This window comes from Pararge aegeria, chromosome 19 (genome assembly GCF_905163445.1).
Source record: "Pararge aegeria chromosome 19, ilParAegt1.1, whole genome shotgun sequence".
In the NCBI taxonomy this organism is placed as follows: Eukaryota; Metazoa; Arthropoda; class Insecta; order Lepidoptera; family Nymphalidae; genus Pararge; species Pararge aegeria.
Genome location: NC_053198.1, coordinates 3539470 through 3565084, shown reverse-complemented (window position 1 = coordinate 3565084; position 25615 = coordinate 3539470). Strand labels below are relative to the sequence as shown.

Sequence of the window (25615 nt, the reverse complement as noted above, 5' to 3'; positions counted from 1 at the left end):
AGAGTAATAGTCTAAACACCATTTATATTTATAACTCGCTCCAAAATAGACCACTTAAGTTAATGAAATAATCGGACATTGTTGACACTCATTTTAATTAATTCGACTCATCGAGGACGTCCGAAATGATTATTTGATTTAGATTTATAGTGGAAGAAGAAAAAGAAGTCTTTATTGCACATAAAAATCCAGGTTATCAGAATAAAAGATAATAAGAAACGTATGCATAAAGGCGACCTTATCGCTTGAAGCGATCCCCTCCAGACAACCTTTGGTTTAAGAAACTTATTACATAAAACGGGATAGTGCAATATCCAAATTTGCTTAATATATACGTCACTTATACAATACATACTAATACTACATTTATAGAGTTAAAACATAAATATTTAATGGATTAATGGATTTTTGAGTTAGTGGAAATCCATGTATTTAAGACAGAGGCCGTCCGGAAGTACTATCACCATCCTTTTTTCTGCCGCCCACCAGCATTGTAGTGTTTTGGTCTATGGATCGTGGTTGCCGGTATCATTACAGGCCTTGAAGCTTCAGGTTGATGGACACAGGGATGTTTTTTGTAGGATGTGTTCCTTGCATGCTTTATGAAGTGGTGTTATGTCTGGGAAGTCTGGTCTAGTGGTAGGCGTTGGCAGTGGCTAGTTTCCATCCTACCGACAAAGACATGCCGCTAAGCGATTTACGATGATTTTCTACTTACCAATAGGTAAGTCTTTTTCTTGGTCCGCCAATCCGTGCTAATATAAAAAATGCGAAAGTGTGTTTGTTTGTTTGCCTGTACTGAACGCCCTGGCTAATCAACCATTTAACTTGATTTTTGGCTTAGAGTTAGTTGAAAAGATGGGGAGATGAGAATTTTTATATCAGAAAAACAGACGGTTCCCTCAAGATAAGTAAAAACTGGTAAAAACGCTGACGGAGAACACGGGCAACAGCTATAAGAAAGAAAAAGTTGAGATGAAATAACACACACAACAATTTTGAAGAACTCCCTGGCGCAACGGTGAGCTTTGTTAATTTAAGAAGGAGTATTTGACGGCCGAGTGGCGCAGTGGGCAGCGACCCTGCTTTCTGAGTCCAAGGCCGTGGGTTCGATTCCCACAACTGGAGAGTGTTTGTGTTATGATCATGAGTGTTATTCAGTGTCTGGGTGTTTATCTGTATATTATAAGTACTTATGTGTAGTATATTCATAAAAAAATATTCATCAGCTATCACAGTACCCATACCACAAGCTACGCTTACTGTGGGGCTAGATAGCGATGTGTGTATTGTCGTCATATATTTATTTATTTAAAAAAAAAAAAGAAAAAAGTATTCCCCGAAGAGGCAATTTGGGAATTTATAATTTCTGAATTCTCTCTTTGATCTGGAAGTCTGGTCAAGTGGGAGGCTTTGGCCGTGCCTAGTTTCCATCTATCCATCATCTAAATCGCTTAACAGCACGTCTTTGTCATCGAGAAACTATTCAGATATTTATCCGTAAAATTGCTATGTTAAGATATAACAATCTGAACAGGCACTTCAGGTGATACTCAAACCACGTTAGTAGGTGAGGATGATATTACAATGTAAACAGAAATATATTTCCGGCGACGCCATTAGCATTCCTTATCTCCGAAAATATTTCAAGAGCCCCGTATTTCCTGTCAATAGCGACACAAAACGCTAACACCGCGACAAACACGTTACTTACTGGAGCAAATATTTGCGCCCATTCGATCAAATATTTGCAACAACTCGAAATTGAATCTCTTCAATTTGTGTTACTGTATATGCTTGATAAAGATACGTTATTACAGTTTTCTTTTGTAAGAGTCCCATATTTCAGTATGGGACTCTTACAAAAGACTCCCATACTGAAATATGGGACTCGTACATAAAAAAATCCGTGTAGGATCTTGTCCGTTTTCTGTATAACCGTCAGCATTTTTAGGACATAAAAAGTTTAATAAATAGATTTACATGTTGTAAATACACATACGTTTAAAAAAAATATATAAACATTATGACGATTCAGAGATTTTGTGGAATCATTGTGGGGACGGAGTTCGAGGTCTTTTTAAAGAATTGACAAAAAGAGTTATAGAGTCTACCGGTCATCCTAGACCTGCCACTTACATTTGTCAAGTAATTTGTTTGGCCATTCAAAAGGGCAATGCTGTCAGCAACGTAGGAACTATGCCTCGTTGCGGTGGTCTCGCAGACATTTTAGATTTTATTAAGTTTAATTTTGGTACAAAGGTTATTTGTGTTTATAAAGACAAATTGAGAAACATTTTATATTTGTTTTTTCTGATGGCCTCCGGTGAATGATAGGTTCCGTCGTTTTTTTTTATTTTCGTTAGTGTTCTTTTGTATCCAATCAAGTTATTTTAAACGATATTCAAATAAGTTTGCTACACCAGTGTTAGTTAGTTAACTTCATGTCATACATAGTATATAACTATATAGTATAGATTCTTGGCATACATAGTTTATTCATTATGTATGACATTAATATAATCGGGAACTCATTCATCATTTTGAAATGTTAATTTATATTTTCACAGTTCACACCAATCAATACTAATTAATCACGTACTAAATTAATTTCTAAAGCAATATTAGGGTGCATTCTCACGGTGCGTTTTTGCACGAGATGCATTTTCAATTTGTAGTTAATTTCCTTTTACCAACTTGTTTAATGATTTATTACATAAAACCTGTCAAGTGCGAGTCGGACTCGCGCATGGAGGGTTCCGTACCATTATCTATAAAAACGGCACAAAAAAGTCATGTCTGTTGTATGGGAACTCCCCTTAAATATTTGTTTTATTTTAATTTAATTATTTATATTTAAAGTTAATATAATAGAATTAAGCACTTCGGTCTAACAGATAATTCTCAGAGACAACAAATAATGTAATAAAGTCTATGAAGTAATATTTCGGTTTTCATTTACATGTTGTATGTAAAAAAAAAAGATCGCGCTGACCAATTAATAATAATAATAATAATAATATCTTTATTTTATCAAAATAAACGTATACATTTCATGAGTGTGAAGCCCTGTCTCCTGCGGTAGTTAAAACTGTGTTACAGGAGACAGTGTCTTCCCTATATCTATGGTCTTATTAACAAACGTTTGACAATTTACAGGGAAAATTATATAAAGGAAAGAAAAGAAATAAATAAATAAAAAAAATAAAAGAGAATTATGTAAATTTTTGAGGCGGGTGCTTAGGTAGGTACATTTGATTTGTTTGTGGGTGTGCGCGTGTTTGTATGCGTGTGTGTGAGCGTGTTTGTATGCGTGTGTGTGTGCGTGTTTATATGCGTGTGTGTGCGTGTGTGTTTGTGTTTAATTTGTAATTTGTTTTATTTAAATTAGATATTCTTATGAAATATTTTCTCTGTACCCTCATAGTCGTAATCTTTTAGCCAAGATTTAATGTATGTCTTAATTTCTCTATTGGTCATGTCTTTTAAGGTACCTTTTTTTAAAAGGTTGTATAGGCAGGGTGCAAGGAAATTATAGTGCTTACGTGCAAAACTACTTTTTATAATAGGAATTGGGCAATTAATAATACTTGCTCGGTAATGCAAGCAGTTGTATATTATATCTCTACTAAATACACATAATTATCATGAATCACGACAAATTGTGAAGCACCATTGATCGTGCATTCACGCTCCGAGAGAAGTCACCTTTATACGTGAAGTTTCTCAAATATAATTAATTATCGAGTTGCTCGTAATTACTTCCGATGAAGTTCGTCAGCGGGAGCCAGCCAGATTGTATTCTTGCGAATAATGTCCTCCGACAATGAATTAAGAATTTTCTTGACTGTTATATTTACACTCATCATCATTTCAACCAAGAATTTCTTGTTTCAAAAGAATTTCTTGTTTCCAGTGGCTCATAACGACTCGTTTGATGTCTGTCCACCTCGCCGACTAATGCTGCTTTTACCTATGCGGGGTTAACAACCCAGCATCTCGGGACCATCCATCGGTTCTCCGAGTTATGTGCCCCACCCATTCCCACTTTCTTTTCAGCTTTTCTACTCGCAGAGCTTTACCAAAACTCTTGTTTATCTACGAATTTTCCAATTTCTGAGGATTCAAGATAGCTCTCTCCACCGCCCGTTGAGTGACTCTGAGCCTACTAATGAGGCCCAAGTAAGCGACCACCTTTAGACAGACCATTCGACCAAAATTCGATTCAAATTCAAATTCAAATTCAAATTCATTTATTTCAAGTAGGCCTACTTTATAAGCACTTTTGAAACGTCAAGTATGTATGTTTGTGTGACTCTACCACCGGTTCGGAAAGCAGATTCTACCGAGAAGAGCCGGCAAGAAACTCAGTAGTTGCTCTTTTCCAACATCAACGTTTACAATCATTTTGCTATCTTGCGGGAGATGAGAGCGAGGCTGGCTGCTTCCATTCTACCTTGTCATTGAGGAATTCATCAAATGTATAGTAACCTCGCTGCACTAGATGCGTTTTTACACATTTTTTAAATGTATGCATTGGTAGGTCAAGAATCTCCTTAGGAATCATGTTGTAAAAGCGTATACTCAACCCCACAAAGGAGTTCTGCACCTTTCGCAGACGATATGCAGATATCACTAATTTATGACCGTTTCTGATTTCGACCAAAGCATGCCCGGGCATGAAATGAACATGTCCTTCCCGTGCCGTTCTATGACCGTTTACCTGACGTAGGACGTGAATGCTTGAAAACTAAAGAATGGTACTCGTAGTGGTTCTTCTTGGAATGTCATAGAGATAGATAATACTACTATGTTCCAACGAAGTCAAATCTTGTTTCTTTGTGCTGTTCCCGACATGCGGTTTGAGGTTGCTCAAGCCTAGATTACTGTACCGCAGCAGTTTCGCACGAACTGCTTAGTGAGACATCGGCCATATATGCGTCGAGTCTCCAATATAATTAATTACACAGATGCTTGTAATTACAACCGATTAGGTCCGCTGGCAGGGACCAAATTGCATCGGTAGACTAACGAATGACCTTCAAAGCTTTATAGGTACTTCATTATCAGATGCGCATATTGTAATAAAGCTGTATGTTATGATGGGATTTTATTTAAATTACGACGATGACTTTCCTAGCACAATGGAGAGCGCTGTGGCCTTATAAAGGAGGTCCCGGGTTCAAATTAGAAGAGCGTGCAATCCGAATTTCTAAGAGAGAGTTCCTCATAATGTTCTCATAGGCGTGTGATCCGCACTTGGCCAGCGTAGCGGCCTTCGGCGTGAATCAATCTAAATTTGAGAGAAGACCCCTGTAGTCGGTTGGCAATGAGTTGAATGATAATGGAAAAGTGCCACGAAGAGGAAGCATGGTGAGGTAGACCGGTCATGGAGTATTCTACAAGTTTATCATCTGAGACATCAAAATGGCACCACTCGGTGTCATTTTCACGACTAATATGTGAGTAAGAGTGCTTCTTCTGAAAGGATGAAGGCATGCCCAAATTTTTGAATTACTCAGTTGCACATTCTGAGATCTGTGGGCCAGGAGAAAATGTTGACACAGACGCGCAAAATCTGATTGACTAAAGGCCTCACCCAACGAGAAAATTTGCTTATAATCACCACGCTGGGCAGACGGGTTGGTGATCGTATTAGATGAATGAATAAACTTTTATTGTACACCAAAAAAAAAGGTAGTTACAGAGAAATAAACATAGACCAAGTGAGTTTATTTTGTTGGCCTTATCGCTACATAGAGATTTCTTCCAGGCAACCAAAGGCGTGAAAGGAAAAAACAGAAAAGAGGTACACATATATATATTTTAAATAAAATTAAGCTTAATTAAATGAAATAAAAAGCAAAAACAGTAAGAATAAAAGAAATTAATACTAAACAAATGATAAAAATTGATAAAAGTTAAAAAAACACACATATTAACATACACATATCCACACATATAGATATATATTTTTTTTTTGTGTGCGTGGTTATGTCACTGAAATCCTCCTAGACGGCTGGACCGATTTGAATTAATTTTTAGGTATACGTTTAGGTGGCACCCTGGATGGTTTAGATTCACAAATTACCCCCACAGATGGCGCTTGGGTCTACTAGTATATATATATATATATATATATATGTATATATAGAAGGCAGGAGTAGAGCTAAGAACGCTGTTGCCCGTTCATCGTAATACTCCCTTAGTCGTCTACTACAATACCCGAGGGAAGAGAAGGAGTAGCGAAAGCTGTATTTAGATTTTCCGCTACTATACTGCTCATTAAAACTAAGGAACTTTAGCATTATGTACGTTAATTCTAAAACGCGTTAAAATTTAAAAGTGACATTAATTTAATCATTACTACTAATAACAACCAGTCATTACAATGGTAATTGTGGGCTCGCTGCCGGAACTGAATCGTGTTGTTTTAATTGCGAATGACCTTTATGTTTTACATTTATTGCCTTTTGTCACGCGGTGGCATTTGATAGACTTTTGTACATTCTTTTAGAAATTATAACACATATTTCATCATTATCAACACATAACCACCAGCCGGTAGATGGCAGGTCTCCTCTCAGGCCCAAGGTCTTGGTCAAGGTCAAGGACCTTGCCTGGAGACCTGCTCTGATCTGCCTGCCAAGGAGACCTGCCTGTAACCTTCTACGCTGGCCAAGCATTGCAACTGTACGATTCTGCCTTTATTTAGCTTTAAAGCGCAATCATAAATAGAGTAATATTTTTTTTAATTGTATTTTTTTAACTTTAATCAATTTTTATCCTTTGTTCTTTTAATATTAATTTCATTTATTCTTACTGTTTTTGCTTTTTATTTAATTTAATTATTTTCAACCGGACTAACTTCAATACTTGTAAATGATAACGGACTATAAATTATAATCAAAAATTATGAATGATAATACATATTGGATACAAGCAGGTGTTACTTCACTGGAGATTTTGACTTTATAATCTTAACAATTATTCATTGCAAAGTCAACATCTCCTGAGGATGCTCCGGTTTCGGAGCGAAACGTGCGTAGAGAGTACATTGCCGAAGATCTGTTTGGTGTGGAGTATAAGGATTGAAGAAGTTATAAATTACACCAAACAGATTCTCCTGCTTCTATCTCGCGGAGTATAGCAAATTAAACTTAATTTGTATAATAAATGATAGTACAGTATATCGTTGGTATATATAATATAACAAATCACAATTATACAAACTAACAAAACATTTGATAGAAATCCTGCAATATTTAAGTGTTCAACTATAAATTCAATTCCGAATATTATTTTGGAATTCAATAATTAATTTCATATACTATCAAACTAATTCACTAAATTCCAAAGTGCCGAATTCAATTGTAAACTTTAAATCAGATAAATTAAATGAGAATCCAAAGGCTTTGGTTAGGCAACTATTTATTATATACAATCCTCAGAATCCGCACACTCACCGAAGTACATCCAGTAAAAACCGATAAACAGGCAACATTGCGTCGGTGCTGGAGACTATGTAGTTTCGCCTTTGGTAAAGATTGGTCACCTATAAATCTCATGGCGCGACGATCCAACGAATCTAAAGCTTCAAGCTGGTACTTGGCAGAGCCACCCCACAGGTCTACTACTTGGCAGAGCCACCCCACAGGTCTACAGTACTCCATGTTTAATGGAACTATCTGCCAACTCATGTGAGATATAATTTACAACTGAGGTTCAGTGCTCGAATCCCGGGTCGGGCCAAACATTGTAAGGTATTGCTTTTTTTGATAAAGACTTTTCAGTACTAACTTTTTTCCTTAAAAAGTAAGGAAACAAGCGTTTTTAACCTTAAGCAGGTCGTGGTTGTTATCACTAGCATGAGATAATAGTCGTCGAATTCAAACAGCCCTCATTGGAGCAACGTGGTGGGTATGGACTGTGCCCAGTAGTGGGGGCCTTAATAGGCGGCGGATGATGACTTGTCTAAAAATATTGCTGTCCTAATTTTAGGAATAAAGTATGAAAAGGACAGAACTACCATTAGACCCGTCCATTTGGTTTATTTTGAAGATCTGAACAGAATCAGCACCATTGACAAGTGTGTAACACAAAAAATCCGTCAAAAAAAATTAAACAACCAGAACAAAAATGCTTCGCCGGTTTGTAAAAATGTATCGGAATATTGGATTTAGCTAAGATGGTATGGCCGTAATTTTCGTGCCAGAAGTGTTTTGAGAAAGAAAGCTTGTGTATGGTTATTTTTATACCGTTAACGCAACGGAACAAAAAACAATTTTGCAACCATTACTAAATAACACACAAGTGCGTAAATTCTTGAACAAACATGTCATAAAAAGAAACAAAGCCGAACAAAACGTATTGCCGTTTTGTAAAAGTGTATACCAAAATTGGATTGAGCTAAGTGCAATTCCTCCTTTCAATACAGATGGGATAGCCGTGATTTGCATGCCAGATGAACCTTTACAAAATCACAAACACAAGTGTGTAAAGTCTTTAAGAAAAGTTTCATAAAAGTAAACAAAGCCGAGCAAAACGTATTGCCGTTTTGTAAAAGTGTATACCAAAATTGGATTGAGCTAAGTGTAATTACTCCTTTCAATACAGATGGGATAGCCGTATTTCTCGTGCCCGCTGAAGTGCTCTGGACGAGTGGCAACGCGTTGCGGCTCAGCGTGTACTCGAGGAACGACAAGGGCTCCTCGGAGAAGATCGTTATCCAGGCGCTCTCTTATCAGGACCCTGAAAGGAGGACAGGTATTTTTAATGTATTTTTTTTAAGCAATCCGTAGTTTAACTAAAACATTGGTTGTCTGTAAAGTCGGCTTACTGACGATAGTTGAACGTGACAACGTCGTAAGAAAATACTGATGGAATGGTTGCATTTTTCAAAAGAAAATTTTAATTTATTTGTTTGATAGATATTATCGTTGCTATAAACAATTTACACCACATTCACTTTTCACTGCCCTTTATCCTTGCCAAAAACATGTAAATGTATTATTGTATAGAAGCTGTCCACGCGGACGCATCGCTCACTCAAGTAGGAGAGAGACAGATGTCGAACGCGGAGGCCGACTGTGCCTCTTTGTCGCTCGTTCCGCGCTCTCGCTTACACTTCAAGCCTTGGAACGCCTCAGAGCGAGTTAACGCCGCATACGTCATGTTTTTTCGTGCGTGCAGCCGGTTCCATCGAATTATAAGACGTTGTCACGTCAAAACTTTGATAGTATAGCGTTAAATTGCATAACTGTAGGTATCTCTCGTATACATCGACCAGATATTGACCGCGGCTTCGTATGTGTGGCAAACTATGTGTTAATCCAGGGTATAATCTATCTCCATTCCAAAATTCAGTCTAATTGGTTGAGTAGTTTTTGCGTGAAAGAGTTACGAGCATCAATCCATCTATCCATCCGTACAAACTTTCGCATTTGTAATTTTAGTAGGATTTGTTGTTTATTTAAGATGGACTAGATGTAGCATGGGACATTGTCTGCTGCATACGGTTTTATAAAACCTTAAGTTAAACTTTTAGTTTATATAGGGGTAAAAGAAGAAGATGGAAATTATTCCTGTGTCAAGATTGGTTTAGTTGTGAGCAGTACAGGTAACAAAAGCTTTATTTTTAATTCCCCTGGGAACGTTACCCTGATATTTTTCCGTGATATAAGGTATCCTATGTCCATCTTAAGAGTAGAAGCTATGTACGTGCCAATATTCATCAAGATCAATTCAGTGGTTGTGCTGAACATAGATAACAAAATAAAAAAATATACAGACCCAGAGCTCAGTTTCACATTTATATTATCAGTTTGGATGATCTTTTTGGTGTCACTAACGAATCCTGCATTTATCTGTGTATTTACTATGACTCTATTTTCAAATTTTTCTTTTATACCAGATGTCGAAAGAATTTTTTTTCCGCTGCGTCACTTACAAAAATGTGTTCCCTACTTTTATTTTTACTTTCATAAAAATTATGTCTTCGCTATTTAACTATTATAATACAATGTTTATATTAAAAACAAAAATCCTCGAGCTATTCTGCGTTAAAAGACAAAATAACAAACCAACTTACATTATTAGTTCTACCCACATCCCATCATAATTCATGTATTGATTGATTGACCATGTAAGTATTTAGGAATATTCAAAACATCGACAAAATCCTATAAATCACCTGAATTAATATCTGTGATAGCGCAGTGGGTACGAGCTTGACTTCACTTTCGGGGGGCCGAGTTCGAATCCCAGCACACACCTCTAACTTTTCTAAGTAATGTGCGTTTTAAGTAATTAAAAATATAGCACCAATCCACACTGAGCCAGCGTGGAGACCCGTGCTCTGTAGTGGACCGGTAATGGGTCAAATTCAAATTCAAATTAAAAAAAATCTTTATTCATGTAGGACTATCACAGTTCGTACATATATGTTTACATAATTGTAAGGGGATGGTGATAACTTCGTTCGCCAACTTAAACCTAAAGCTACGAGGGTTCCAAACGCGCCCTGGTCTAAGGCCCACAACAAACGTAGCCGGGTAATTTTTTTTTTGTTATCACCATCTCACAGTTTATTTATATTAAGCTATGAAGCTAGAGCAATTCACAACCAAGCTTTTTCATAGTTTAAGTAATCCTTAATATTATAATAGGATTTTTCTGTAAGCTTACGTTTTATATAAACTTTGAACTTATTGAGAGACATCTCAAAGATTTCATTTGGTAATTTTTTATAATGAAGGTCGATATGATGATGATCAATATTTGTTCAGATGACAGCAATCACATGTTCTTCATTGGGTCTGCTATTTGATAGATCTGTTTATATAAATCGCTGATTTACTAGTGCTAATTACGTTCCAATTATACCGCATATGATTCCATATCACGGAAGTCAATTTAGAAATGTTTTAAACTTCAACCAAATCCAACATTTTGTAAATACAGTATTATAATGAAAAGTTAATTATTGAGTTATTTTGATCGATAGCTGAATGTTAACCTCTAATTTGCTGGTCATTATATTTATCCAATTAACTCTCGTGACATTTCGGTGGTGGGTCAATTAAATTGTTGTTATATTTATGCGATAGTGATAATCAAAGTCAAAGTCAAAAATATCTTTATTCCAGTATAGTCTTACAGGTGGCACTTTTGATGCGTACATTACATGAGATTTACACGGTAGTGAGATGACGGCGATAACCATATTCGTAAACTTAAAACTAAAGCTACGAGGGTTCCAAACGCGTCCTGATCTAAGAAGCCCACAACAAAATTAGCCGGTTTTTTTTTTGTTATCACCAGCTCACATTGTCATTTAAAATTATGAGAAGAGCAACCTGATTGGAGCAATAATTCACGCCCAAGCTTTTTATCGATTACGTAGTCCTTTATAATAGGTGAGAACAGCAATTCATATTTATAAAACTAATGCGAGAAGTTGCGAATTAAAATAATCGATACACTTGCCAAAGCTATCCACAACTGCATTAAGTCAGTCTGCACGGTCTGCATTATTTAAAAATAGTTTTGTCCGCAAGCTTGTCAGCGTTAACTCTGGCTATTTTAACGTCTATTATAAAACAACAAATAATTCCGTCATACATAATTATTGCGTAACTTTTACCGTTTACGAAGTGCACGCAACGAAAGCTGTCAAAATGTTCATAATACACCGCGCCTATTGGTCTATGCCTCTCTCGATAAATGGACTATCTAGTACATAAATATGTTTTCTGTTCAAACTAGCAGTTCATAAGCGTGTTCGACCAAACAAACTATTTATATGTATAATATTTATTTATTAATTATCTTTTCAAGGAAAACAAACAGTACTATTACACATAAAAATAATGCCGTATTTTTATATTACATAAACCAGTGAAGTTTTCACAACTTAGTTATACATATAATACGATAACATTAACCACAATTGCTTAGGAAGAAGTACCTACCAAGCGTAAATTAAATTACAAAAAAAGAAAAAAAAAATTAAATTAAAACAAAAAAGAAAAACAAAAACTTTAAAGCTTATAATACTTATTTTGCTTATAATACTATTTAGCTAAAGTTAAAATTCTTTTTCTTCTCGCTTTACGCGACGAAAATCAGTAGTAATATTATAAAAAATAATATTGGGTACTATAGATTTTCGTCGCGACCATACACACTCCTCGCGTACTCGTGAATTCAGGTTCTGCTATCTTCATTAGGCATCGTGTTTTCCAGAATAAATAATTGTCTTAATTAGTTTTCAGCTCAAATATGCTGCGTAGAAAATAATAACGAAATAAACTGCCGCCTAAATAACTGGTAAATTAAATAAATACACACACCGCCACCTAGCCTCAAAATAAGCGTAGCTTGTGTTATGGGTACTAAGACGACTGATGAATATTTTTATGAATAATATACATCTTAATATTTTTATGAATAATATACATAAATACTTAGAATATACATATAAACACCCAGACACTGACAAACATTCATGCTCATCACACAAAAATGTTCCAGTTGTGGGAATCGAACCCACGGCCCTGGGCTCAGAAAGCAGGGTTCCTGCAAACTGCGCCAATCGGCTGTCTATTTCGTAAATGTTGTTGTTGATTCGTAAATGTTGTTTAATTAGTTATGTTTTAATTTATTTAGCTTATGGATGTGGGTGGAACTACTTATGTACATCCTCATCAAACCATTAACGGCCCTCTACGTGGCACGAGAGGGCCCTCTCAGAATAAGAAGAAGAAAGAAGAAACACTTTATTGCACGTATAACATACAGGAAAAGAAACAGTAAGGAGTATACAGTACACAATGTAGACATGCAAAGGCGGCCTTACTGCTGCAAGCAATCACTTACAGGCAACCTTTGTACATAGGACTTACAGCAAGAGAACGGGATAGTGCCAAGAGTGTTGATGGATATACATAAATACCAAAATGTAAAGATACAAATACATATATAATTTAAATAAATATACGTAATATATAAATATAAAATATACATAATATATATAAAAATATAACAAACATAATATATATAAGTAGATTTTAACACACAGTTAAAATAAAAAAATCTACTTCAAATTCCATCACTTAAAGACGACGAGTAGTCCTTCAGACGACTCTTAAATATCGCAAGGGAACTACTTCCATGGATTTCAGCAGGCAGATTGTCCCAGAGAATAATTGCTTAAGAAGATTGCTTAATAAGAAGGGTTTAAGCCTAGTCTACCACGCTAGCCAATTACGGAAAGGCAGACTTCACACACCGTTTGTAAATTGTATTACCTTAAAAATATTAATGTAAAATGTGTATCAACGCATTCTAGGAGTAATATATTCTGTCTTTAAGTATAAAATAATGAAGCTCAATCCTAATTCATATAGTATCTGTTAGTTAAATATACCTTATCTTAATTGGTATAGTAAATCAATTGGTATTTTATTGTTGATGTTACTTAACATATAGGTTAAAATTAACCTCTAATTTGCCGTTCGTTGTAATTATTAACCCTCGTGAGTTTACGCGGTGTCGGCGTTCGTTTAAATTGTTGTGTAACCATTATTTATGTTGATAGTGATACGCGTTATATCGAAGTTATATCCGTATATGTATAGTGATACGTATTCGTTATACCCACTTAAAGTTGGGAATTTATGTTGAGGCCAATAAATGTTTGACGACCAATTGACAATTGGAACATGTTTGTGTGATGAACACGAATGTTTTTCAGTGTCTGGGTGTTTATCTGTATTTTATAAGTATTTATGTATACTGATGAATGATGAATATTTCTATATTATTCATAGAAATATTCATCAGTCTTCTTAGTACTCATAACACAATCTTACTTTGGGGCTAGATGGCGATTTGTGTATTGTCGTAGTATATTTATTATTTATTCTTTCAGTTGCCTGGTAAGACATCCGCGGAAAGAGGAGGGGTAGTGATAATTGTATTCTCATCACACATGGCACATATTAGTATAAACCATAATATAATATTATAATTATAAATTAAAACATTGGGTTTATTTGATCGATAGTTGCAAAGTCAAAGTCAAAGTCGAAGTCAAAAATATCTTTATTCAATTAGGCCCACAGTTGGCACTTAAGAACATAAGAACACGTACATAAGAATTACACGGTAGTGAGATGATGGCGATAACCACATTCGTAAACTTAAAACTAAAGCTACGAGGGTTCCAAACGCGTCCTGGTCTAAGAAAACGCCCACAACAAACTGAACCGGGTGTTTTTTTTGTTTATCATCATCTCACAATGTCATTTAAAATTATTAGAAGAGCAACCTGGTTAGAGCAATAGTCCTTTATACTATAATAGGACTTTTCTATAGTTTAATGTTTACCTCTAATTGACTGGTCGAGGCAATGATTATATAATTACCTCTCATGACATTACCGATGCGGCCTGCAAATAAATTATTTTGTTACCATTATTTATGTGGTCGGAGTTAATAAACTTTATGTTTTAAAAACCCATTTAAACACATAATTCTACTCAATATAAGTTAGTAATGAATTGCCCGACAACGAATCACTTATACGACAATTCTTCTACATCATTCATTCCACTCCATTCATGTTCATTCGATTCATCTGAGCCCGGCTCTATATCATAATAGAACGATAAGCTTTAGCTGAGTCTCGCAACCCTATTTGCCAGTCAGCATTAGATTCTAATGAGGAATAAATTTATCGCTCAACTCCCCATATTGCACAATACTTCATGACGTTCATATTCACCAATTAGAACATCTTATATGTGTTAATGAGCTGACACCCGCTATTACATTTTCGTGGAGTTTTTGGTTAAACGTACCGTTCCGCTAATCAGTTCGTACAAACAGACAGATAGACAAAATCATAACATTTTGTGAGCTCAGTGACTTGGCGTTTAAATTTTGTTTACTTGCATGTATTGATTACAAGTAACTAGCTAAATAGAGAGTTAGGTAATGCTTTAATTGAGTATTACATCGATTTATTTGAAGCGGACGTAAACCAGAATCTGCATATGAGAAAAAATCGCAGAGGGATCAGTCGACGATATACCTTTGTATTATACCTTTGCATAATACATTAAAAAAATTAATTTAATGACAAGTTGGCTAGGAAGCAAACCGCTCATTTTACACAACTGCCGAGAAACTGCCGAGTTTTCGCAGCTCCTCTTCTGTAGAATCTGCTTTCAGTAGAATCGGTGTCAAGATCACAACAAAAAGACAGACTCGACGTTATAGAAGTAATTATAAAGTGAATTTAAAAGCACATTATTCTATTAGTTATCGAAGCGGTGCTAGCCCAGTTGGTAAGAGCTCGCCTTCACTTTCGGGTTGCCGAGTTCGAATCCCAGCACGCACCTCTCACTTTTATAAGTTAAGTGCGTTTTAAGTAATTAGAATATCACTTGCTTCAACGGTGAAGGAAAAATCGTGAGAAAACCTGCACGCCTGAGAGTTCTCAATAATGTTCTCAAAGGTGTGTGGAGTCCACCAATACGCACACAAAGTTTATATAAAACGTAAGCTTACAGAAAAATCCTATTATAATATTAAGGATCATTTAAACGATAAAAAAGCTTGGGTGTGAATTGCTCTAGCTTCATAGCTTAATATAAATTTACTGGAATTTTTTTTCTATTTCGATTTAAGTTGGCGAACGAAGTTATCACCATCCCGTTACAATTATGTAAACAAATATGTATGAACGCTTCATAAGTGTCTGTGATAGGCCTACATGAATAAAGAAATTTTGAATTTAAATTTGAATTTGCACAGGGCCAGCGTGGTGGACTACGGACTTAACCCTTTCTCATTGTTGGACGAGACCCGTGCCCTGTAGTTAGCCGAAAATGGGTTTATATGATGATGATAACGATGATGATCAGTTATTAATAATTTATCTCCGTACTCCTTATTTCCCTCGACCTTGCTTTCATGAGTCCAAAGTTGTGGGTTCCCACAACTGGAAAATGGTTCGTGTGATCAACGTGAATGCATTTCAGTGCCTGGGTGTTTTTAAATATATTACAAGTATTTATGTATATTATTAATCAGTAATGCTATTACCCATAGCACAAGCTACGCTTGGTTTGGGGCTAGATGATGTGTGTATTGTCGTAATATATTTATTTATTATCATTTTAATTACTCTCAAAATCGAAAAATCTTCTCCGAGAAAATTCTGGTTTATCACACCCGTACCGGTTATAAGTTCGTTCAAACAGAAATCCTAACTAATATTTAAGTGTAAATGCGAAAGTGTGTTTGTTTGTTTGTTTGTCCTACCTTCACACCCTTACTAAGCAACCAAACCAAACGCAAATACTACAGCTTTATCATAATACTAGCTTCTCTGTCTGCGTGGACTTCAGAATTGTTTCCGAAGTTTCGTTCGAATCTTACCACGGGAACTATTTGAGAGATCGGCATAGAAAGTACATGTCCTTTTCCATAGCATAGGTGACATGCATACCAAATTTCAAAGAAGTCTGCCAGTGGCTTAGCTCGTAAATAATTTTCAATTTTCCTACTACTCTTTAGTAGGATAAAATCGAGATAAAAGGTGGCCTATGTTCTTTACCATGTCAAAGGCTACATTCATGCCAAATTTCATCCAAATCCATTAAGCCGTTTTTGCGTGATTGAGTAACAAAGATCCACACTTTTACATTTATTATATAAGTAAGATTAATATAGTCTATAGATACAATACGCTAAGCTTATAATAATAGAGAGTTGGATAAAGTACTTTAGCGGGATGGCGTACGTAATGAAACTTCAGAAGGTTCTGCTGTTATAATGTCGTTGGGTGTGCGCCAGGCATGAATGGCGGTGATGCTGCTGCGATTATCACGTCGGGGTCACCACTTTACGGGAGCTGATGGTGATACGCTGGACCGTAACAATAGGAAGATCTTCCTCCGAGCGGGTGATCGTGCTCGAGGACCGAGGTCCGAACATTCTTTTTTGGAAGTTGTATATATAGGCATTCTTAGTGAACACTTCGCAAGCGCGATGCAGGATTTTTGTAGCGCCATCTAGTTATGTAATGTGGAGACCGCTACAGTACTAGCAGAGTCTTGCACTTCTATTTACCAGCACAATGAGGCCAGTGAGAAATCAATTTATCACGCCTTTATTGCATAATAATCTAGATCGTATTCCTCGATATGTGCCTCACTGGTCTATTGGTCCACATGTTCAAATAACAATCGCGTGTTCCTGGGTTCGATTCCCGGGTTAGGCCAAAAACTGTTAAATAAATAAATGTACTAAGATAATACACATAAATCTATATAGCGCCAAAGTAAGCGTAGCTTGTGTTATGGGTACTAAGATGACCGATGAATAATATCAGATAAACACCCAGATACTGAAAAACATTCACGTTTGTCAAACAAACATTTTCCAGTTGTGGGAATTGAACCCACAGCCTTAGACTCAGAAAGCAGAGTCGCTGCCCATTGAACGAATCGGGTGTTAAGTATTGACTATTTTCATCATCATCATCATCATCTCAACCAATTGACGTCCACTGCTGGACATAGGTCTTTTGTAGGGAGTTCCACAATGCACGGTCCTGGGCCGCTTGCCTCCAACGGCTCCCAGCTACTCGCCTGATGTCATCTGTCCACCTCGTTTGGGGCCGACCTACGCTGCGTTTACCGGTGCGGGGTCGCCATTCCAGCACCTTAAGACCCCAAAGTCCATCGGTTCTCCGAGCTATGTGCCCCGCCCATTGCCACTTCAGCTTCGCAACTCGCTGAGCTATGTCGGTAACTCTAGTTCTTCTACGGATCTCCTCATTTCTGATTTGATCACGTAGAGCTACTCCTAACATAGCTCTCTCCATCGCCCGCTGAGTGACTCTGAGCTTTCTTATGAGGCCCATAGTTAGCTATTGGCTATTTTAGTTTCCTCTTATTCAAAAAGAAGCAAGTGTAGCCTAATGGTTAAGGCTTAGGACTCCTTTTCTAGGGTCTGAATTCGATCTCCGGCACGCACCTCAAACATTTCGGGGTAATGTGCGTTTTAAATTTAAGAAAACCAAATATCAATTGCTATAACGGTGAAGGAACTCGTAACGTGCTCAAAGGCGTGTGAAGTCTACCATTCGCTGATTGGCTAAACTATTCTTTGCTTTGAGAACCGTACAATAGGCCAGTAATAGGTTGAAATTATAATTTTTTATTAACGATAGGTCAACGCTTGACTACAACCTTGCCTGTAAAAAAACAATGATGTGGTCTAGGTTGGAGCACGCTTGCCTAGAATAAGCCTATTCACTCCTGCCTTGAAAGTAATTAAGTTAGACGTGGCAGGAAACACAGTTGTAGGGAGGGCGTTCCACATCCTAGCGGTACGTATGAGGAACGTGGATGAAAACGTTTCGTGACTGTTGATGGAATATCAACACATATGGATGAAGTAAGGATGATGCAGAATATCCATAAAAAACGTTGCTCTCATAGAAACAAGATATTTTTTGGACTTCAGTAAAGTAACACGTAGAAATGTTTTGTACTTATTTTTTTAATAAGTTTTCGTTTGTTCTCAGATGGGAGTCATAACCTGATGGCTGGCATTTCGAGTGGAGCATTTTGGGCGATTGTCCTGACAATTTCTCTTTGTATGAGCGTTGCTTTGATAACAGCACTAGTTTTAAGGAGAAGAAGGTAAGACTATAGAAACTATGAAATCAAAACTAATTTAGTTTCTCCTTTTAACTAATTTAACTCCTTGTGTTTGTTTGTGTTCGAATGCGACAGTCACAAAGAAGACAGACAATATAAAATGGAAATATCATTCACTAATTTTTTAAAAGAAAACTTTAGAGTACGCACATTGAAGAGGCATCCGCGCATCCGCTCCGGCGTAGACAAGTGGGAAGAAAACTGCGGCAATTTGCCGCTCGCCAGCTGCTCTTGGGAGGCGGCGGGTAGCTATTGGGCTAGCTACCCGCCACTACACAAGCTCTCTACGGTCTGAGGGCGGGGGGTTCAAGCTGTCCTGATCCCCTCCTCGCTAGCGCGGGACTCCCAACAATCGGTTGGGGTGGTTGGTAGACGTCCGGGAGGTAAACAACGGGTTCCCAGCGCATCTAACAAAGCCAACAAGAGGGACATGCCGTGTTGGTTTTTAGTTTGGGTATACCCCCTTTAAAGGAGGGATTCCCATATAACCTCCATCCTGCCCAAAGGTACGAGGTAACAATAAAGCTTTTCACCAAACCAAAAAAAAAGGATACTTCAAATTATAATATCATATATTTCCGTTATGATGGAAAAACCATATTTTTTGCGGAAACAATCATGGATTGCAAGTTCTTGTCGTAAATGATACACTTCTCATCACCAGTTATCAGTTTCTTCAAAAATGGTTCAGTTTCATTACGTCGTAATAAAGAATCACAAATGAGTACCCCGTTTCTTTCAAATGCGCCAAAACTGTTTTGTGGTCAACTTCCAGTTCTTCAGCTACGTTGTAATTACTGATATGCCGATCGTGCTCCACTTATTCAAAAATGGCATCTATTTTTTCCGTAATAGGGCGACCATAGCGAGGTGCATCTTTGACATCAAAATTTCCGGATTGAAAAGGCTTAATCCAAATTTGTGCTACTATCACAGACGCCGCACTAGGTCCATAAACTTCGCAAATTTTTTTCGTCGTCGTCGCGTTGCATTTTTACCTTTTTAGTAAAATTTTAAAATGTATCGAATTTCTTCATTAGATTCACTCATCTTCACAGTATGAAAAACAAATAAAAATCACACATTTTCCTAATTTGAATTTGGAATTATCTTCTTTAAAATGTAAACTTTTAATGATACCAAAACCAGCCAGATACAAATAGTATAGCCAAAGAGATTTTATTAGAAGTTCATGCATACTATAATGCGAAAAGACTGTTTCCCCGACCTAATATATAAACAAAAATTTCTTGTAACAGAGCTCAATCCGCAAGTAAGCAGCATGCGTCCGAGCTGCAGCTAAACGCAGGCGATGGGCAGTACGTCGTCGCTTACACGCTGAAACCGCACAAACAAGCCCAACCGGACATACTGAACCCTCCACCTGGTATGACGTCACATTCTTGCTAACCGTTAATTTCGTGTTTTCCGCCCTGCACGGCTACAATGGGCAAGAGACATTTTTCTCCCCGGGCAAAGGGCAAAATTTTCTCCCACAGCTTTATAAACTCTCCGAGCATTGCCGCACGTGTGGAAATAATATCCAACCATATTATACTGATTCGCTTAAGGTCACAAAGAAGGCTTTTTTGTAAAAAAAAACAGCCAATTATTAATTAGGTACCTACCATAGATTTTGTATTGGAACCACATTTTTTGTGAGAATTAAATACTATTTTAAGGTGCCAAAATTAAGGTAAGCATCCTAGATAGATGGATGGATCCTGGATCGACGGACGATAAATTTTTTGGTATATTAACCAAATTTTATGGGAAAATGCTAACGATTCTAGTATTTTAGTTTAAGTATGTCACCGTAATGAAGTATTAAATGTATAACTCAAAGAGGATACAAACACTACGCTGTATATAAAACGTACGCAGCATGCCATAATATTTTTGTGGAACATTCAGACCGAAAATACTGAGCGAAATATCGTTAACCGTCTCTCGGTCTATTAATCCACAGCAACTGTAACTAAAAATTTAATAAAGTCAATACAAAGACCAACTAGGACTCGACTGAAATGCATTTTGCAGCAGTTAAAAAATATAAAGCGTTCGCAGAAATGAGTGAATGTAAAAAAGGTTTAAAAAATATCAATACGCTTTTAGATGGGAGCCCTCCAGCGAAGAGGGTGGGGCCTGTCAAAAATGGGGCTCTTCACACGACTGACGAGTGGCCCGACGAGCGCCGAGTTAGTATAGCGGATAAAGTGGTACGTATTTTTTAATTTCTATTCCCTCTTTCAGTGGAATTCGCTTTGTTGATGTATGTGTAGTAATGGCCGAGATGTATGCAATTTAAGAGCGTGAAATGAATGGACTCGATTTTAGTATGAGACGTTGAAATCTGCAGTAGGATACTTGTGGAGGATTCTTGTTCAGTATTTAAAAAAAAAAATAAGTATTTTTACCAATATTTAAAGGAAATATCGTTTTAAATAAGAAATGAAAAAAAAACGTAATCTTTCGAAAATTTCATGAAAAGTTTAAGACAAGTTTAGGACAGGTCTTTTATAGGGTGTTCCATATTTTAGGTTATTGAGGCAAGCATTCGATTTTATCCAGCCATTTTTTCTAGGCTAAACTATGGTTAGTTATCCGTTGGCAATGACGCAAGTGGTAAATTAATGATTTAAATTTTATTTCTACAAAGAAATATCTTGACGAATTCACGTTTCCATCTGAAGTTTATAACATAAATAGTGTTTGTATTAGAGTACAAGCACTATTTATGTTATAAAGAGTACAGCATGTGAAACCTAATTTTCGATTTAAATGAAACCAGGCCGTCCATTTTCATTCACGGCCGAAATTTCAGGTAATACGCTCGCGCTGAAGGTCAAAGTTATTTATAACTTACTTTCGCAGTCTTTTATAAAAAATTGGCTTGCTTTGCAGTGGTGTGCACTTCATACATTCGTAAAAACACTGCCTACCCTAATTTTTTGATATAACTCGGGGGATTTTTTTCATTTTATGCCATCTTCCTGCTTTATGCCTACCCCGGTCAAAAATTATATTCACGCCACTGTTGTTTTGCTATCTCAAATTATTTTTCATATAAATTTCAGTGGCATAAGTGTCGTTCGAACTATGTTCTCTTGCACTGACCTGCACATAAGTTAGCTTTTATTTATGGAATACTTAAGAGGCTTAACTATTCCCGGAACAGAAAGGGCTGTTGATTTTGTGGCTACTTGTACGGATCGGAACTCTAGATAGTTGGCACGTTAAGTTGATAATGGACTTGACCATGAAGTTACTTGCATTATCTTTCATTATCATATCATCATATCAACCGATAGACGTCCACTGCTGGACATAGACCGTCTACTGGTCTTTTGAAGGGAGTTCCAAATTCCACGGTTTAGTGCCGCTTGTGTCCAGCGGCTCCACCTCTTCGGGGGTCGACCAACGCTGCGTTTACCAGTGCGGGGCTGCCATTCCAGCACCTTGGGACCCCAACGTCCATACGTTCTCCGAGCTATGTGCCTCGCCCATTGCTACTTCAGCCTTGCGACTAGTTGAGCTATGTCTGTAACTCTGGTTCTTCTACGGATCTCCTCATTTCTTATTTGATCACGCAGCTCTCATCAGCATAGCTCTCTCCATCACACGCTGAGTGGCTCTGAGCCTTTTATGAGGCTCATAGTCAGCGATCATGTTACAGAAACATAGGTCATCACTGGCAACACGCACTGTGCATCATCTTTAGTTTATTTCAGATTAATGTCTGTAGGCTGGACACATACGTCTCTCTCGTTATACAATTTAGATCAACCAGTGTGGGTTGGGGAGCTAAGATGATTGCGACTCTTACTCACCACTCGCGAAATTTTTAAAGCGGTGTTTGAACAGGTAAATATACTCGGACACCGGAGCATCCTCAGGAGATATTGACTTTACAATGAATAATTGTTAAGTGATATACTGTCAACATCATCATCATCATCATCATATCAACCCATTAATACCGACCATTTGACGGCCGATTGGCGCAGTTAGCAGCGACCCTGCTTCCTGAGCCAAAGGCCGTGGGTTCGATTCCCACTATAGGAGGTTTGTGTGAACATATGTGATACATTTTTTTCAGTGTCTTTATATTTATATTCTAATTATTTATGTATATTATTCATAAAAATATTCAGCAGTCATCTTATTACCCATAATACAAGCTACGCTTACTTTAAGGATGTATAGCGATGTGTGTATTGTCGTAGTTTATTTATTTATTTATTACCGGCCTACTACAGGGCACGGGTCTCCTCCCACAATGAGAAGGGATGTACTGTTTTTTGACTTAATCATTTTTTTCTTTACAGTCAATATTATCAACAAGTACCATCTCAAGTAAGCCAATAACAGTGAGTTCTACTGCAATAAGTAGAAGAGAACATCTCATAGCTGAAGAGATACCTGGACCAGAGAGTTGTGTATAGGATAGTTAGTTAAATTTAGGGTCAAAACAAAAGAATATGCTCAATATCCACCGCGTACATAACCTAGAACTATGTAAGTTAAGTTTAACATCGCAGCGAGTCTTTTTAGGGTTATTTTATCGAAATTATTAAAAAAAACTGAATGGTCAGAGTACTACAGTGGCAGCCGGGCTTAGTACTTTTATCTTTATCGAACGTCAATTCAATATTCCAATGTTTAAAAATCGACCACAAGGAATCAAAGGGTATTTCCCATGCCCTGCCATTCCCCGTGTGCTCTGTCCATTATGGCTCGCTTTGTCTATCTGTCACAACTTCATAGTTTCGTGTACAAGTTACTTGGTTGCGATCTTACCAACAATATGTATTTAGCCGGGTCCAGATATATACGAGTGAGGATACATTTTGATATGCGATGCTTAGTTATATACGCGATACGGTCCGTTCCATTATGAAAATTAAGCTTAATTTGCTATACTCTGCGAAAAGCAGGAGTATTTGTATGGTATAATTTATAATTTCCTCAATCTATATACTCCACAACAAACAGATCTTCGGCAATGTACCCTCAAATAAAAAATAATGGAGGGTGCTGCTTTTCGCAGAGTATAGCAAATTAAGCTTAATTTTCATAATAAATGATGGAATTTCGCTAAGTTACGCCTGCTTCTATCCAATACCGTCCGTTCCATTTCGAGTCGGTTTTTGCCTGATCGTCAAAGAAGCGATGATAAAACTCTGTACCATTTTTAAAGCAAATCTTACTTTACATCTTTTAGGATAGTGCGATTTTATTGTATCTTACAATGTGATAAAACCACAGTCGACTTTCCATCGTGTTAAAATAAAGTTTAGGTATAAGGTGGTGTAGTAAATTAAAGTGTTAAAGACTTGTTGGGATGAAAGCTACTATGTCAGTTCGAGGTATTGTTCTCGGCAGATATTGCTCATAATTGCGGCTAGATGCGATGAGGAAAGACAAGCAAAATATTGAGACACTATACACAAGACTAGCGGATGTATGTCAGACGATTCAGAAAAAAATAAAAAATAAAATAAAATAGTTAGTTGATTTGACCGGGATAATTTTTGTCTTGCCACGTCGAAGTTGTAAGCCGCGAGTGTGAATCGACCCTTAGATGAATTTAGGAGGAAATTTTTAAATATTTTTAAGAATAAATTCTATGTATTGACTGTGAATATTGTGATAAAATTGTTGTAAATAATGTAAATGATGGAAGAGAATAAAAATTGAAGTGATTTGTCTTTTATTTTTTTACATTAGCATCCGTATTTCCAAATTAGTTTTATGCATTTTTAGTTGAAATCAAGCTAAGGTAGATGTATACCTATAGAAATTACGCCTATACTGCTCAGTTCTAAAATTGTATTGGTTTCAGATTTATGTCTTTTTTTTTTTGAATTATGTCTTAAGTCAATGCTATCCAAAGTGGTTTATAACGACGTCAGGGACGACGACCACCTATAATAAATAATATTAATAATAGAAGTATGGCGATGCCGATGAAAATACTGGGCATCCATGAGGTTTAAATGGAAATCAATAAAAGTGAATTTTCATAAATATGGTTGACGACAGATTTCTTATCTGCCGTCACCACAGTCACCGTTACCTACCTCTCCCCACGGGTATCGTATGAGGTGATTCAGGTAATAAAACGGAAAACTACGATCACCAACCCGTCTGCCTAGCGTGATTATGGTCAAAACCTCCCGTTGTGGGAGGTTTTGGTTTGGTTTTGGTTTTCGTATGGTATATTGTTGATGATTATAAATAATTGGTTAGAAATTTAAAACTTGAAAACGCACAGGTCCCAATCGGAAGGCTAAATCGCTTGGCACCACGCTTTTATCGAAATGGTCTTGATTTAGTTACTAGCCACGAAATTATAAATTATTATTCAAAGCTCAGAGAATAATTCTTCAGAGCAATCCCCATTATACAACAATAACTCAAATTAAAGTTGGTAAAACCGTTTAATTTCAATCGATTGAGTAAAATTTAATAAGAACCGGTTTCTCTGTGTAATCGGTTTCTCTGTTTTACCGGTTTTTCTGTTTAACCGGTTTCTCTGTTTAACTTTTTAAAAAAAGAAACCGTAACCTTAACCGAAATGATTCCGATACCGGGGCTAATGACGGAAATCGGTTTGAAATAATAAATTATTATGAGAAGTTGCAGAAGGGTTTCTGGAGATTAAACCTGGGACCTCCCACACAAGACCACAGCGCTAACCGCTGCATCACGGAGGTCGTCAAGGTTCGGTGTTACCAGCTCAGAGAATCATTCTTCAGAGCGCTCTCCAATATACAACAAAATCTCAAATTAAAGTTCGTAAAACCGGTTAATTTCAATCGATTCTCTGTGTAACCGGTTTTTCTGTTTTACCGGTTTCTTTGTTTAACCGA

At 36.8% G+C, this 25615-nt stretch overlaps 1 protein-coding gene across 1 annotated transcript in view; it reads left to right on the top strand.

Moving 5' to 3' along the window:
* Nucleotides 1-23672, top strand: part of LOC120632351 (synaptogenesis protein syg-2-like) — a 79323-nt gene extending 55651 nt beyond the window's left edge. Inside the window, exons 12-16 of the mRNA XM_039902204.1 lie at nucleotides 8617-8766; nucleotides 18605-18722; nucleotides 20000-20127; nucleotides 20856-20959; nucleotides 23069-23672. Of these exons, the coding sequence (XP_039758138.1) occupies nucleotides 8617-8766; nucleotides 18605-18722; nucleotides 20000-20127; nucleotides 20856-20959; nucleotides 23069-23185 (617 nt within the window). The 3' untranslated portion in view covers nucleotides 23186-23672. The remainder of the gene's footprint in view (nucleotides 1-8616; nucleotides 8767-18604; nucleotides 18723-19999; nucleotides 20128-20855; nucleotides 20960-23068) is intronic.
* Nucleotides 23673-25615: the final 1943 nt, after the last annotated feature.